We start from the raw sequence: 16,498 nt of genomic DNA on the forward strand, positions 1-16,498 counted from the left end.
TGTTTCATTTTGCATTACAAAGTTCCTGTGACCGATCCCTCCCAGAGGCTGACTCCAGGATTTAGTGCGCATGTGCCGCTATCCCATGGGATAGCATCGATTGTCTCCAGTCGTTCGGTTCTCTACCAAACTCACCGAGAATTATATAGGTCAGGGTTCCCCACTCGCTTCCAACGAATGCATTGTTCATAAAAGAATCTAATTTGAGAGGCAGAATGAGCTTTTTGAATATTTCATTAGCATGAACACAATTTAACTTCGTAAATTACTTTACCCCGACTTTAAGTGGCTAGGGATGAGGAATATTGAAGTAAATGACACACAAGTCTAATTTGTTTCATTCGTTTATATTTAATAAACAAAATGCAATTCAGAGTATTAACCCTAACAATTGAACAAATCGTGGAGACAACAGGTCTTCCCAATGTCGACGTAAAGACGCCACGCATTGTCGGCAACAATATTAGAAGAATTCGTTTCTAGATTTCTAATTGTTACGTCACACGATGCGCGGCATCCATCGCCCGGGTCGGCACACAACCGCTATCTTGTGGTTGATGACACAATATAGAACAACAATAAATAAAATAGGTAAGAAAACATCGGCTCATAATCATAGTCGCTCCGCAACTTCCAAAGGACCGCCTACAATTATTCATGACACCTCACAGAAGGAAAACATAGTGTGAGCTTCGCGAGGATACATTTTCCGTAGTTGTATCCGCGCAAGAGCTATGACGATTGGACGTTTTCGCTCTGAGAGGTTTACAATGTTTTCGCAAAATCAATGCGTAATAAACCCTGGCGAAATGAAGACAGGGTTTCGCTTTTAGGTCCAACCTATTAGAACCGTAGGATGAATTCGGTTAAAAGATCAATAATTATGTCTGTCAGTAAGTAAAGGATGAGAGCGGCAGTTCTGGCTGATGTAAAACTTAAGGATGTGCGCACTGTACTGTACAGGCTTCAACAATAGTACCCACCTGTTTGGATTCACAGTAATAATGCACAGTATAATATTTTATTAACTGTCTCCATAAATATTGTCTGATGCAACAGTAGAAAAAATTGTATAATTTTGATGGCGATGTATAACTTCATGTAGTAATTAATATGTTTAATATGTACACCTGAAAAAATGACTTTAGCCTCAATTAAGATTTTGATAAAGGAGAAAATTTGCATAAAGCTAAGATTATTTCAGCGTATGAATTCACTGTTACTGTATGGAAAGAAGTACAAACTTGATTATTAATATGTAATTCAATTTATTTGTATAAGTCGTTCCGAAAGACCCAGGTATGACTTTTACAAAATAATACTTTGATTAACTACAACTTTTAACGAACGTTTTATTAAGCTATAGCCATGGATATTTTACCATTTATAACAATATCGACCCGTTCACAACGAGGCATATCACAACCTGTACCAATTGAATCAACATTGTTTGTAAAGTTCTATACTAGCTAATGACACAAATACTTCCGAAAATAAAGTTAGGGATCATAACCACGATTCACGGAATCGAACAAGAAGGAAACAAAGGGCCTTTGCGTTTCTGCCCAAACCCTAGACTGTACAATAGATTTTAAGAATCAAGAAAGTTCTAACAAAGTTTAAATTTTAAATGCGAATCAGGTCGTTTAACGGTTTGAAGGAAGACGTTTTTGTGCTAAAATTCATGTATCGGCCACAATCGTAACTTACGGCCATTTGAAACGGTGACTACTCTAGCGTGGACCTCTCAAGCAAGACCAGCGTGCACGGCGCTGGCGGTGGCGCGGCAGTGTACTGCCGCTATTGCTTATCAGTTCCAGGACAGGAACTACTGCTCCAAACCACTTGACGTAGTTTAAGACATTTGCTGACTCTGCTGTTCTTTGGGGACCAGTTGCGTGTAAAATATTATTATCCCTTGATAGTGACGACCTTTCGTCATAACATGGAAGAAGTAGCATAGGAGTCGATTAGGACGACCTCAGAGGTTATAGGATATTAGTCGGATAGGCAGTTTTCGGTTGAACGCACAGGGATGGCAGTCAGCGGTAACTTACATCTACAGGGGGCGCGGGCGTCGAGGCTAGCGGCGGCAACTCCTTCGTCGCGGTGTCAGCGCCCGCGCCGGTTCGCACATCACAACTTAACAAGTATTCGCGGTATCACAGAACGTTACGCGTGCGCAGCCGCAGGCGGGCGGGTCGCTACGACACCATGATGTGTGGCGCGGACAGCAGCACGGCTAGCGTGGCGATGATTGTGAACAGGGTAAAGATAATAAGGCACAGTCTGTCCACGACCATGGCGGCGAATTTCCAGTCGCGCGAAATGTCCGCATCTTCGTCATCTTTGCGCATCTAAAAAAGAAAACACACGATGAAGAAAATATCTCACCAAAAAAAGGGAATAATTAAGTTTTGGCCAATATTATACCTGATCTGTGATGACTCTGATCTCTTTCAGTATGAGCGAGAGCTCATAGTCGACACCAAAACAGCTATGCGCAGCCAGCCCGGCTCCGTTTTCTTCGCCCCCCCTGAAACAGGCAAAAGTCTGTAGCGACTGCTCAAACGGGATGCCTATACTACAGGTAGAGCCGAGGAACGAAGGGCGCTACGGGAGTTATGCTGTTAATGTTCAAAGTAGACAAGATCAAACCAGACCCATAGAAGATACTACCGAGAAGTGAAATGTAATTTAAGATAGAGTATGATATTGTCCCATGATCGAATGATTCGTATTGTAAAAGCTGTTAGGGTCGGGTTAACTGCGGAACTTTCGAGGCGGGGGTTTAATATCGTAACCGTGCTATTTACGGTGAGTAGTGTTCGTGTAGATCGTCGAGGGACCTGTAGTATCGGCAGCAGGGCTGCTGCGCGTGCGCATGGCGAAAGTCATCGTCGATGTCGAGCACGTTCGCTAGGAGCGACTTGGAGGAGCGCTCGCGCAACTCCAGGTCCGGCGGCGGCGGCGCGCGCGCCGGCGGGGGCGTGGCCGCCGAGCCCGGCCGGGACATGCGTAGGATCCATGGCAACCAGTACAGGAATACGCAGCGAATCTACGGAGATTAATTCACTATGAACAAAGTCAGTTCGTATAAGTTACATAAACGAGTATAATGCATTTGGCGCACCGAGGTGAAGGGCCATCAATTGTATCATTGCAAGAAAATATGATATTGCAGGGCTATTTATTTGACCGCCATATTTTTCATATAGGTACGTCACATTAGGAGACAGCCTTAGCTGTCAAAAGTTACACACTGTCATAAATAACAGTAAAAATTGTTCTATTATTTATTTTCAGGTCTACTTATCCCCTTAGGACCTAACCTATATTAACCTATACGAACCCAATCACTCATTTCGTGCGTATCTGCGTGGCGGTGGTGATAGTTTAGGATGAGTATCGTGGAGACGACAGAGGAGGCCACCATGAACATGATGCAGTTGAAGTATGTGCCCAGGAGCGGTACGGCGTCCGACGTCGCCGGCATCGTCTCCGCTACCATGTTCAGAAACACCGTCAACGACAGCAGAATCGTTACTCCTGTAATGGAAGTCACATTTGACGACACGTGGCTCTATGTAAAACACTTTTGTAGGTATTTCATAATATGATTTCTTTAGAGTTTAGAGGGAGAGGTAAAGTGGAGCATATGATTGGAATAATAATATTGGACCAGCTTAAACCCTCGTAGGTGAGAAATTTTTTTAACACATTACATGCAGTATCGCGCTGATCATAATTATTACTATTAAATTAATTTAACACATACCCAGTGACAGTTTTTCGCCGGAGTCAGGTGGCAGGGTGAAGCCCAATAGCGCCATGGAGGCGATGAGCACACACGGTACTATAAGGTTAAAGAAGTAGTAAAGCGTCTTCCGTCGGATCACCACCGCGAATGTGATATCAATGTACGGCTCCGGGCAACAATTGTAGTATATTTCGTTGCGTTTGCCTGGTACGCCTAAACAAAAGAAAACATATTGAAAAAAGTTCAGTGTTTTCGAAAATAAGACTCAAAATTAGTTCAAAATAAGCTTCCAACCTATTAGTTCCCATTCGCCGTTTGTGACAAAACTGCTTATATCTCCGCCTCCTTCATCTTGAAGTTGAAGGTCCAACTGAAATCGTAGTTAATTTGTAAGTATAGGTACTTCAAAATGTGTAAAAATATATTAAACCATTGGTTTACCCTGCTGGGAATAAATATGGTCAAACGCTCTACCTTCGTAGATTATTGGTTACTTAAAGTAATTTCGTTTTAGTTGTAATGGCACTAATTTGATTACGTTTATTCCCAGCCTTACTTGATATCCGTCATAAGTCCAACTGCCAAACTTCATCTCGCAGCGCTGGTCGTCGAATGGAAACCAGGTGATGTCGATCTTGCAGGTGCTCTTGAAGATACCAGGCGGCACGTACAGACAGGAGCCGTTGTTTCGCACCACCACGTTGGTTGGGTAAGTGCTGTCGAAGCCTTCGTCCGCACTGAAAAATATTTCTTTCGTCGAAATCCGTAACGGAAAAGGCTTCAATTTGAAAGAACTGATGCATAGATTTACTATAGTAGAGTTTCATAGTTGATGAACTAAATTGCACTTTTAGTTGCCCAACGGTGAGGATTAAGACGCATTTGTCAATTGGGAATATTTTAAAATCCTATTTCTTCAATTATTAGTAAGCTTCAGTAGTACGAGGGGCGGCTGAAAAGTTTTGAGCCTAGGGTATTAAAAATGCCGATAGAAAAGTATAAAAAATATATTTTTCTATTTAATCTCCCTCTACTACAACGCACTTCTTACATTTGTGTAAAAGAGCTTTTAATCCACTGAAAAAAATTCGCAATCTTTGCCTTCGAAATGAGCCTTTAACGCCGCCTTCATTTCTTTGTCACTCAAAAATCTTCGTTCCTGGAGGTCATTTTTCCAATTTGAGAATTAGAAAATAAAGCTAAGGATCCGGACTAAACTGTGTGGTAGGCGATTAATTTCTTGAAATCCAGTTTTACCCGGGGCAAGCCTTGCAACATGCGCGGTGTTCACGGGCGAATTGTCTGGCAATAACAGATTTCCTTCCGCCAGTTTGCCTCTTATTATTTCGACAACCACTTGACGCACTCTTATCAACAGTACAGCAAAATAATCCCCGTTTATTGTAGTTTTTTTTAAGTAGGTAGTCAATAAATAAAATTCCTCCACAATCCCAAAAATAGTGGTTAGGAGCTTAGGTGTCGATCGCTCCGCTTTGAATTTCCGCGGCGGCGTTTTCCCTTTTCAATCCATTGCATTGACTCTTGTTTTGACTCTGAATCGTACTGCCGGATTTATTATTTATCAATAGTGACAGTGTGAGAAAAAAAAATGCTAGGATTATGGCCAAAGATGTCCTAAAACTCCTGCGAAGTTGTGACTCGATGCTGTTTGTCGAGTGGCGTGAGCATTTTTGACACCCATCGCGCACACTCCTTTTTCATGTGCAAATGAGTATGAAAAATATCGCCGATACGTTCCTTGCTAATGCCTATGGCTTCAGCTATCTGTCACGGCTTAATTTACGGATCTCTAGAGCAAGATTCCTTAACTTTTCATTATTTTATTCGTTAATGGCGAAATCTGGCCGCCCTGACTTGCGGTCATCTTTTAGCGATTCCCTGCCATGCTTGAATTATCGGATCCAATCTTTCATGGTGGCAAATGAAGGCCCAGACTCCCCATAAACTGTAGATATCTCTTCAAATGCTACCGTTAGCGTTTTGTTCCTCTTTTTGAGGCATTTTATGACAACCGTGTACTTCAATTTCGTACATTGCGCGGATGACTGAGACATGATGATGTTTACGGATTAATTACTAAAAGCGTGATGACGCTAATGTAATGAAACTTTGTACATATACTAAAGAGGTTATTGGCAAATTAATTAAATTTAACGCGAGTCAATAATAACACTTGAAGATACTTAGGCTCAAAACTTTTCAGCCGCCCCTCGTAGTACCACAGAATAATAATAAGTACTGTAGTAATTTATATCGAGTTCATAAGATTTTAATTTAAGGATATTAAATTCTTAATTTGTGTTTTTGGTAAGAAATAAAGAGTTTTCACATAACGTGCAATTTTAAGACTTTTCTGTGACATGGGTGTACCCAACATGAGAAGCAAATTTTGATAAGAGTCGCATCGCCCTAAAGTTAAGAAGTTCTCTGAATGCTAATTTACCTGTTGTACATAAGCACATCTGGTTTCCATAGCCTGTGGGGTGGTACTCGCAAATCTTTTACACCTCCGAAATCTGAAGTATTCCATCTCACGTTCATATCATTCCATTCCTGAAGTAAAATATTTAGTGTAAGTCGATATGGTACGTAAAAATATTCCAGTACCTAAATTATGTTTGAGTATGATGATCACTCAAATTACTGTGGGTATAATAGTACAATGAACTATGATTCGCCACCCCATGACAATATCGTGCCGTTAAAGTACGTTAGGTGATCCAGTGCAAACACAGCTAATGGATGAGGTGCACGTTAATTGCAGAGCCAATATTGTGCCACTATACTTACGAGCTTAAGCCAGATGTTTGTTATTAATAGCTGGTTCTTCTCGTCCTGTAGAAGAAAATACTTTTTTATTTAACGCACCTAATAATTTAAATATACATACTTAAGCTAAGTTGCACCACCTAACTTTATTTTATTTTGTTCGGAAAACATACAGTGTTTAACGGTAACTTTAACGATAACAGGTGCTTTTTGTATGGAGTCTGACAGATTTTTGACGTTTGTTAAAGTCAAAGTAAGATGGTGCAACCCATCCTTAGACGTTAAGTTACAGGTGCACTGAAGTAGGTACATTGTTATAGATATAGTTATAGGTAGAAACTAATAAATATTTATTAACTACAATTACACAATGTACTTTTTTTAATTAAGTAAAACAACCAGAATCACAAAAGCTTCCTTCATCCTAACACCACAAGTGTGTAATTATAGGTTTTATAACATAACCAATTACCTGTTACAAAACCGACACTAACCGATTTACCATGTAACAAAGTGAAAACCAAATAGTAATTTGTTTTGTGGTATTTTTCGTTTTATTGAGTGTTTACAGTTGTGACTGAAACTGTTGTTTATGTGTTGTGATATTACTAATATTTTTATCGTTCGATTTGAATTCCAATTGTTTAAAGGAGGTGGAACAGATTCATGAAGATCTTACCAGGGATGTTATGGATATTTAGTTGCGGTTATGGATACGGTTACGGATATAGGAATAATATTATACCGGTTTCGGTTACGGATGTTTTTTTATTTCGGATATCCGAAAGTTTCGGTTACGGATATCTGTGCTTTAGAATGCAATTTGCAATAGTTTTCCAACACGGTTCATTCACGGCCGCACACTTTACATCGAATAAAAAGTAATAAAAAAAATAAAAATTGATACTAGATGGCATTATACAGGGTGTTAGGTAAATGGGTATATGAGCCGACACTAGCCCATGTTAACATGGCCATATAAATGGTATGGTGAAGTCAGAAAATTGATATCTTTATTTTAATTATTTTAATTTTCATACAAATCAGATTTTATAAAATTCATTTTGTATGAAAATTAAAAAAATAAAATGATGATATCCTGACTTCACCATACCATTTATATGCATATGTTAACATGGGCTAGTGTCGGCTCATATACCCATTTATCTAACACCCTGTATAAAGGTAAATCAGGCTATTATACCTTTATATAATGCTATACAAAAAACAATTTAAACTGTCTATATCCGAAACTATCCGAAACATTTAAATCGGTTACGGTTACGGTTTCGGATATTTTTTTATTTCGGATATCCGAAAGTTTCGGTTACGGTTACGGATATCCATAACATCCCTGCTTACCACGTCAACGATGTATGAACAGGCCAAAGAGAGTTGCTGCAGTGGATCTCTGTTAATTTCGTCTACTACCGCACGTTTTTGGGTTTGGTTGTCATACTTATTTGGTCGAATGTGTATCGTGTTAGTGTAATCTAAGTATTTTTATAATATAGCACGTTAATGATCAGCATGAGCGTAATGCCGAGTAGAGTTTTCTCGTCAACTGTCGCAGGTTTTTGTTGTTAGCATGTCTTATTTGATTAGAATTGTGTTAGTGCCAACGATTTACTTAAGCATGTTACATAAAGGGAAGCTGCAGTGATTAATCTCTCGTCTTACACAATACATTTTTGGGGCTGGGCGCTGTATACATTGTAGTAAGTATTTCTGTGCTTCAGTATCTTTCATGACCATGAATGTGTGTAAACTGAAGGAGACTGAGAAGAACTGCATCACTTTCTTCGTGTTATGATAGGCTTTTTATGTGTTTACCACTACAATGTAATGCAAAAACGTGGCGCTGAAACGAGAGCTGCTTTTATCTCTATGATCTTTCTATGTATTATATTTTAGTATGATAACTACTGTCTGTGTTATCGATGCCTGGATATTGCGATGAATGACGTTATGTACGTCAATGATCTGAATGAATATGAAAGCGAAGGAGAGCTGAAGTAGATGTCTCTTGTCTTTTAACGTTCTGTTTTTATATGTATCGTGAAAGTGAGTCCGAAGAAGAACTGCACTCATTGACCGGCCTAATATAGCGTGGTGGTGGTGTGGTGTTTAGTGTTTATTTTTTATTTGGCTGTGTATGTTCTCGTGCAGACTAAGCAGTGAACTCTAAAGACAAGGGCTGCCACAATAGATCAAACCTGGTCGAGCTGGCGCAAATGAAGGCCCAAAACCAATAATAATAATAATGTTCTCGTGACTTGACTGTGTGTGTTGATGCTCATATTTACCACGTCAATGATCTGCATGAGCGTGAGGCCGAAGGAGAGCTGCAGCGGGTCGCTTTCGTTGACCACGGGCCGCTCCAGCACGTTGTAGTGGTCCAGTAGGTGGTGCAGCAGCCGCTTTTCGTGGTAGCCGCCGCAAGCCTCTGGTTGAAAAGTTCATTTGTGATGTATTTTCATCATTATAGTATAAAACAAAGTTGCTTTCCGCTGTCTGTCACTATGTATGCTTATAAAATATCTTTATAACTACGCAACGAATTTTTATGCGGTTTTTAATAGATAGAGTGATTCAAGAGGAAGGTTTATACATATGTTTACTTAGCACCCATACGAAGTCGGGGCGGGTCGCTAGTTTCAAATATAGCAAAGAATTTAAGAGAAACCGCTTTTTCGGTTGTCGGTGTTACCTATAAATATTAGACAAAATATTTTAACAATGAATGCTCATAAATAGCGCTAGCCGAAGAAACGTTCGATAGAACACGTTACCATTTGCATTTTCATGCAATAGATCATTTTATTGTGTCTGGCAGTGATGAATTGTGCTTCCTAACAATGTGGGATTAACTAGTTTACTGGACATAATGTAACAGTTTTACAAGTGACTTGGTTTTTGCTTAGCTACGTGAATTACGTGATATCGTTAGATGTACGGCTTTTAGACCTTTTCGCTGTAACTTTTTGCGATCTTGTTCACTTTTCGATGGCGGTTCGAGAGGTGCTCGATCTTTTGTGCACGTAGCTCGGGCCGGGCCCCTTCAGCTGAAACTCTTTGATCTTTCGTGCGTGACTAAGCATTGATAAGGAAAATGTCTGCAAGTCCCGACGTGTCAACGCTCGGGGTGAAAGCTGAAATGTTGCTGATGAGAACATGAACGAGATGCGATTATTGGAATGTTTTAGCCACGATTTCTAGTTCATGGGAAATAATATTTTTGTTGAATAGCGAAAATATCACTACATTGCATGTTATTCAGTAAATTGAGACATTAAAACAATGATACAATCAGTTTTATGTAGCAAATAATAGGAGTGGGTAATTATGACTTGCTATGTATTTTTGACAAAAACAGAGCTAATTATATATTATTATTAATTATTGATTAAATATAAATATAATGCTAAGGCTGCGCAATAACAGATTTTTTATATTACTTATTTTATGTTGTTTTATGTAGTTTTATGTGATGGGAAGGATGGTGGATGAACTACGGGTCGTAGTCGTAACATCGTCGGCATTCTTACCCCTCGGCCAGAGCAGGCCCAGCAGCAGCAGCAGGCCCGCGGGCGCCGCCAACAGCGAGCGGCGCGCCCGCCACCCCATGTCAGCGCCGCGAGGGGGCCGCGCCGCGCGCCGCCGCCGCCGCCGCCGCCGCCCCGCCGCGCCGCGCCATCACCCGCCCGACCGCGCGACACCGACCCCCGCCTCCCTTTGCCGCACTCCCGCCTATTCGGAATCGAAAACGATCGTTTTAAAAATCAATCCTACGGTTTTCATATATCGACGATTCACGACCGCTCGCCGACGGCAACGCGTGCCGTCCGATTCTCGAGCATCGCCGACCGCCGCGCGTACTTGGTTCGAGTCACGGCGCGTATTTGAGCATTGTTGTTCAGCGGAGTGCGGCCGACCGTGGGGCAGCGGAGCCGCCGGTGTGCGGACTGGCGGAGGCGCCGCGGGCGCGCAGCCGCGCCGCCGCCCATTCACGCGCCGCCCGCCCTCGCCCGCCCGCCCGCCGCCCGCCGCCCGCCGCCGCGCGCGGCTCCTCTCGCCGACCTTCGTCTCGCTCGCGGGCTCACGCGGCCGCGGTCTTCGGCCCGAGCCCGCACCCGCACCGATCACATCCCCGTCCCCCGCACCACCGAACTCCGCCACTGCCTATTATTATGCTAATTATTTGGCCCTTTTCAAAATTTGCCTACCTCTCATTTTTCACTTTTGCTTGAAAAACGTTTAGAACAGCGTAAGATAACGCGTAAATGAATGTTAATTAGGAGACAAATTGTCTTTTGCATCTCGTTTGTTCAAAATTGCACTAGTTTATACCCTTACCTACCCTACCTTATTACAACTTATCGAACTACATTAATTACAGTTTGTTAATTATGTTAATATTGCGACGTAATTGATGTAACAATTTATTCGTTAATACATAGGTTTTAGCGGAAAATTTCTGAAAATATTTCAGACTGATACGAAATAGGAAGATCAGAGAGCATTTCAGTCAGTACTATTTCATCGCGCATTTTACGAGTGTGTGTAGAGCTCGTACGGAGGCTTTACACTGTTAATATTACTGCGCCCATTTTGTAGGTCGAGGACCGTGATGGGTTTTCGAAATCTAGCGATTAGAGGCTCAAGTATTGTGTGGTTGTTCAGCGGAGGCTGCGGGGATGCCGGGCCGCGCGGGGATGCTGCGCGCCGGCGATCAATGAGGGTGCTCTGCGCCCCCCTCTCCTCCGCTGAGCCCGCATACTCTACGTACCAGACACCCACGAATTTTCGAACTCGATCCTCGACCTCTGTAGGTGTCAGCTAACGAGGCGAATGATATTTGATAGCACATCCTTGGTAAGGGCTAGACCCGTAGCTCATCATTTCAGCGCAGCCGTCACTTCGGCTTGATCCTCAATTTCGTATTTCACTCAAAGTTTTCCGTAGTGAAAATATCAGCGATAGAGCGTGTGCTGGGGATAGGATAAGTGTTTGATGTACTTTACCCGACATTATTTTTCAAGCAGTACCTAATGTTTGTGCATGAATATTGATTGCTTGATACAAATTTGGAAAATGATGTTAGGATAGACGTAGTTTTCACAAACCTGAAAGACTCGTAAAACTACTCAAACTAACATCTGCCCTCAGCTGTATCAAAATTCCCATCAGAAGTTGTAATAATTAACATTACATCATATACCAAACTAAAACACATAAAGTATAAGTACATATATCGCAATTGAAAACAAACTAAAGATAGAAAAGTAGTTAAGTTTGCAAAATTAAAATCGATGTCTATCGCGAACTCACAAACCATTTGCGGCTGCTCATGCATGCCGTGGCTAATGTTCTAGAACTGCTAATAAAGGTTACCCACTCATTACCGTTCATACTTTCCACACCCGATAATGATAACACCAATTAGAACAGTTTTCGCTGACTGTGACCATCGATAACACAGTTTCTACTTTCGGAAGAAGAAACTCTATTATGTCAAGAAGATTTTACCAAGAAAGAGTTTAAAAAATAGAAATGACACGATCCGATCAATTTATCTTGAAGGACTTAATCCAATCTAGACATGCCATTATCGCTATTGTCATTAAGAAATAGAGCCCTTTTAAGCTCGTCTCTAAAATGTGTGCGATTATTCACTTTCGGCAAAGTGTACGTGTCACATGAATGAAGCGTTATTTAATGACAAAAGTAGACACTTTGGCACATCATTAATTAAACCACAGCAATAGAGGGAACAATACTGTTCTCGGAGACCACGCTCTAGTTCTGTCTTTATTAGGCGCTGGATGTGTTTGGTAAATGGCAAATGTGTTCAGAACCGGGAAGTTTGCGAAACTCGGAGAAAGCGCCCAAGGAGCGCCGTTGAATGGCGCACTAAGAACAAAAGCGGTTCATTTGCTAGAAACTAGGCGAAATAATGAACGTCCTATACCAGAGTGAAATGTCAAAAGTAAAGGTTAAAAGTTACGAGTGCACGGGCGCGGTTTCAATAGACTGCCCGCCGCATTTGTAGTGCCATATGCCAACGTGCCGCTAGACGTTATCCGAACTAGGCTGTCTCTAAATGCAAGAAAAGCCCATACACACGGCGCAAAATGCTAATGTGTTCATTGACTGCAGGTAGTTGGAATTTACTGCTGGCTCAAACACCTTCACGACCCAAACTTTATCGATTGTATTGCAGCTTTGATGTTACTGTAATAAAACATGTATGTTTTACGAGTTTATTATTTATTTAAAACTTTATTGCACAGAACAGGGCAAAGGCAAACTTAATACCATATGGTATTCTCTCCCAGCTGACCTTTGGGCTAAGCAGATCACTTAAAGTAGGCGGTGCATAGAGGTTTAATGTATAAAGCCATTTGATATCTAATGTTAGGTAAACAAACATACATTTTATAAATTAAACTAACATTAAGTACGTATGAAAGTACATGATATCTAAATTATAATTCATGATTAAGACGAAATCTCGCCGAAAAAGTTGAAGCTGCGGAAGTCATCAAAACGCTATTCATATCGACCGCGTCTACCTCATTAATGGGTACACTAATGTCCCGTTATGTTGACAAAATCGAGTGGACGGCCGCATAACGAGAGTCGTTTGTTTATTATTTTTCTTAAATGCTGGTTGAGGTTATCGTGATCGCGAAACACTAGCGCGGGCGTCACGGCGTCGCGTGACCACTCGATGGCTGGCTGCAAATTGCACATTACACGCGGCGTTCGGCCTGCAAGCGACCATTAATGCATTCCCGCAGATTACTTCATAGCGAGCCGAGCATACAATCTGTTACAGTTTTTACAGTCCTGCGAAATTACTTCAAGATTCCTATCTATCTGACCGACCACACTATACTACCCATTGTAAAATTCAGTTGCATAATAGGCACCCCAATGACCTACTTGCTTGCTTCACTGAATTGTATTTTACGACGGATTGTAAACTATACTTATAAAATTAAAATAAATACCTATTGAAAACAACATCCAAACTGAAAACATCAATGACTAAACTGTGGGAAATACGGAAAATTCATCCTCTTCACGCATCAAGGGTATATTTTCCTCTGTTACTTTATTGCACTGTATAGAGTAACGGATGCCTCCATTCCATCTCACCTATGAAATAGGAATGCGCTATGGCGAGAACTATAAAACCAATACGTTTCCTAGAATGGGAAGGGTTTCGTAATCAATATTGCATGGGCAAAAAATATTACAGTTTGCTTTAGAGGCGACATAAGCTGTGAGGAGGGCAGCACTGATTACTTATTGATGACTGCGGGACCACCGACCCTCGGCCGTTGATAAATCTGGATCGAAAATTGTGTCACTGTAAAAGTCATATATAACCTTTATTTTCCTAAACGAAATTATTTCAGGAATGTGTTTTTAGGTCACCCACTGCATTGGCTAGCGATTTGGCCGTCGATGCCGTTGGATTTTCAATTGGAGCTGAAATTTGGCCGGCATTTATTTTTGACCTAAAACCTGCCGTTTTGCTCTCTATTTAAATGTATTCAACTTACCTACTTTTCATTTTTCGTCAAGTTAAATTACGAAAAGACTATGTTGACTCTACCTACGTTTAAAATAAAACGATGACTGCATTTACTGCACCATCAAAACCAAACTACTAATAAACGTATCTTAACAGCATCAGGCTGCAAAGTTATCCCATGTTGCTATTAAAAACCCAATCAAAATATAACTAACATTAATAAGTTTTAAGTAATTAATAGGTAGGTATCAATTAATTTTAAAATGGTGAAAGCAAATGTAAGTGCATTAAAGGAAACAATATAACGTTAATTCCAAGAAACAGTTACCAAAGTTACGAATACATCTTAAAACGAACGGAAATATAATGATTATAAGTTATACCTATAATCTCTAAGCATCACGATTCAATAATCCTACCTAAATATGAAAAATAAATATGTAATTCTTAAATTGTTACGCGATCACGATCAAGCAATAAAGAGTAATTTTATAATATTCAAAGGAAAGCTTTCTCTATTAGAGATTAGGCTTACGTTAGCTACCGAAGGGCTTAAGTTCCATGTAATTTTATGGCTTAATGCAAAGTAGCCGCATTCCACGTCACGTATTTAATTGAAATGGAAATAAGATTATTAAGTTATCTAAATATTTGTTGCAATAAGACACGTGTACTTAGAATGGTCGATAAGTTCAAATTTTATTGCTTTAACAATTTTTTTCATCATCACAATGTTAAGTTCTATTCAGCTATATGGTAATTGATACAGCTCATATGACAAGGAAAATCATAAAATGTAGGTTTTAAAGTTTATAAAAGTCCATGAAATGTCCTTTTTACAAGCGTCTTGTAATGAGAGCATAAACTTCAAGGGAAAATGCCAGCGGTCAAAAAATCAGGCCACTGAATATTTTCCACATGTATGAAACGTGGGTAAAGCCACCAACCCACCTTACCTATTTGTTCCTGGCTCAATAGATCCTTATCGATTTTGGCGTCGTTTTCAAGCTTGATTAGTGAGAAAGTCAACGATTCTGGTCTTGGAAATGTTTATATTAAGGCGTTACATTTATGTTCCTTATTAAATCGATCAGTTATTTTATTTATTGAGTAAGACTTTTCAAAATAATTTCAAGTCAAGATACTAGGTATTTTTATTGATTAAATTCTAAGGTAATTGTTTGTATTATAAACATACTTACATAATAGAATAAATAGGTAACTCAAAAATGTAGGTACCTATTTATTTGTTAAAAAAAAATCATACGAACTACACAAACCATTCAAATACCACGAAAATAATTAATTAGGTATTAGGTATGTAGAGTTTTTTTAGTTGTTCTTCATATGTTTCATAAATAATTATGGCAAATATTGGTAGATCTACGCGCCTTTCATTATGAAGTATTGATAATCGACACAGCTGAAAACATATTTCTTATGTTTATGTTTCCTTTAGGTAGTTTGAAGAAAATCACCGTTTTTATATTGTATTCATATTTCATATATTTACTGTAGGAATCAAAGACTAACATTTCAGTGTTAATTGTCTACAGATATCCTTTTCTAGGTTTAGGTTTAATATATGGAGGTAGATATTTACGTGACTTTTGTGTATTATTCGTAAAGTCATTTCTTCAATCTTCTCAAATTACTGTAGTTTAGTTAACAACGCAGTAACAGGTTCATAAAATGAATGCTTAACACTATGGCCTGGTGCATGAGTTTGCAAGAAACATTTCCATTTCGAAAGCGATCAATACGGACCGTATTTTACCCTAGTCATTTGTGTCGTTTTACGTACAATATGCACATCGCAAAACCTTGCCATAAGTGTGCCAATGTATGAGTAGGTATGTGTACTTAAAACAGATTCCAAGAACAAAAATATTAATGTGCAGAAAAAAATGAATAATGAAAAAGGATCTCTATCTTTCTGTTTGGCTTAAACAATGCTATGGTTTGTTAACTAGGTATGTCAAAAAAAAAACGAAGCAAAATTTGTTGTCGAGGACCGCCGTAGCGAAAGTTTTATGGATCGACAGCGGATACCGCAGAACAAGATAAGCAATAAGATAGAATCTATGATCGGTCACGATCGCAGACGACCGACGTCACACTTCATAAAAATCATAGACGGAGCGTAATTTTGAATAATTGTAATTGGCAAAACTATGCGAAAGTACGATTCTTTCTGTATTTGATCATATTATTTATGAGCTATGAATATTTCAACTTTCTTCCCGATTGTAAGCTTTCGTTAAGGAAAAGTGCGAAGAGTAATTGCAATAATTACGGAATACTAATTATCCAAAAAGGATAAAGCCTAAAAAAGTGATTATGTAGTTTCAAATAGTTAACTACTAAACCAAATAGGGATAAATAAATACGATGTAACACAC

The 16,498-nt window shown here is 39.8% G+C and overlaps 1 protein-coding gene across 3 annotated transcripts; it reads right to left on the minus strand.

The window, feature by feature from the left end:
- Window positions 1-328: 328 nt before the first annotated feature.
- On the minus strand, window positions 329-10,180 carry LOC135071820 (neuronal acetylcholine receptor subunit alpha-7). 3 transcript variants are annotated; one of them, XM_063965657.1, is made up of 11 exons: window positions 10,099-10,180; window positions 8,857-8,996; window positions 6,572-6,616; window positions 6,225-6,334; window positions 4,317-4,497; window positions 4,055-4,130; window positions 3,779-3,973; window positions 3,353-3,549; window positions 2,850-3,058; window positions 2,434-2,536; window positions 329-2,357 (listed from the first exon to the last, which is right to left on the minus strand). In XM_063965657.1, the coding sequence occupies exons 1-11, from the start codon at window positions 10,175-10,177 to the stop codon at window positions 2,205-2,207; spliced, it is 1,488 nt and encodes a 495-aa protein (XP_063821727.1). In that variant the 5' UTR covers window positions 10,178-10,180; the 3' UTR covers window positions 329-2,204. The 3 variants fall into 3 exon arrangements, with proteins under 3 accessions (XP_063821727.1, XP_063821720.1, XP_063821734.1); XM_063965650.1 differs by having other exon boundaries at window positions 2,817-3,058; XM_063965664.1 differs by lacking the exons at window positions 8,857-8,996; window positions 10,099-10,180 and adding an exon at window positions 8,523-8,529 and having other exon boundaries at window positions 2,817-3,058; window positions 6,572-6,617.
- Window positions 10,181-16,498: the final 6,318 nt, after the last annotated feature.

The sequence above is a fragment of the Ostrinia nubilalis genome, chromosome 1, assembly GCF_963855985.1.
Source record: "Ostrinia nubilalis chromosome 1, ilOstNubi1.1, whole genome shotgun sequence".
Classification (NCBI taxonomy): Eukaryota; Metazoa; Arthropoda; class Insecta; order Lepidoptera; family Crambidae; genus Ostrinia; species Ostrinia nubilalis.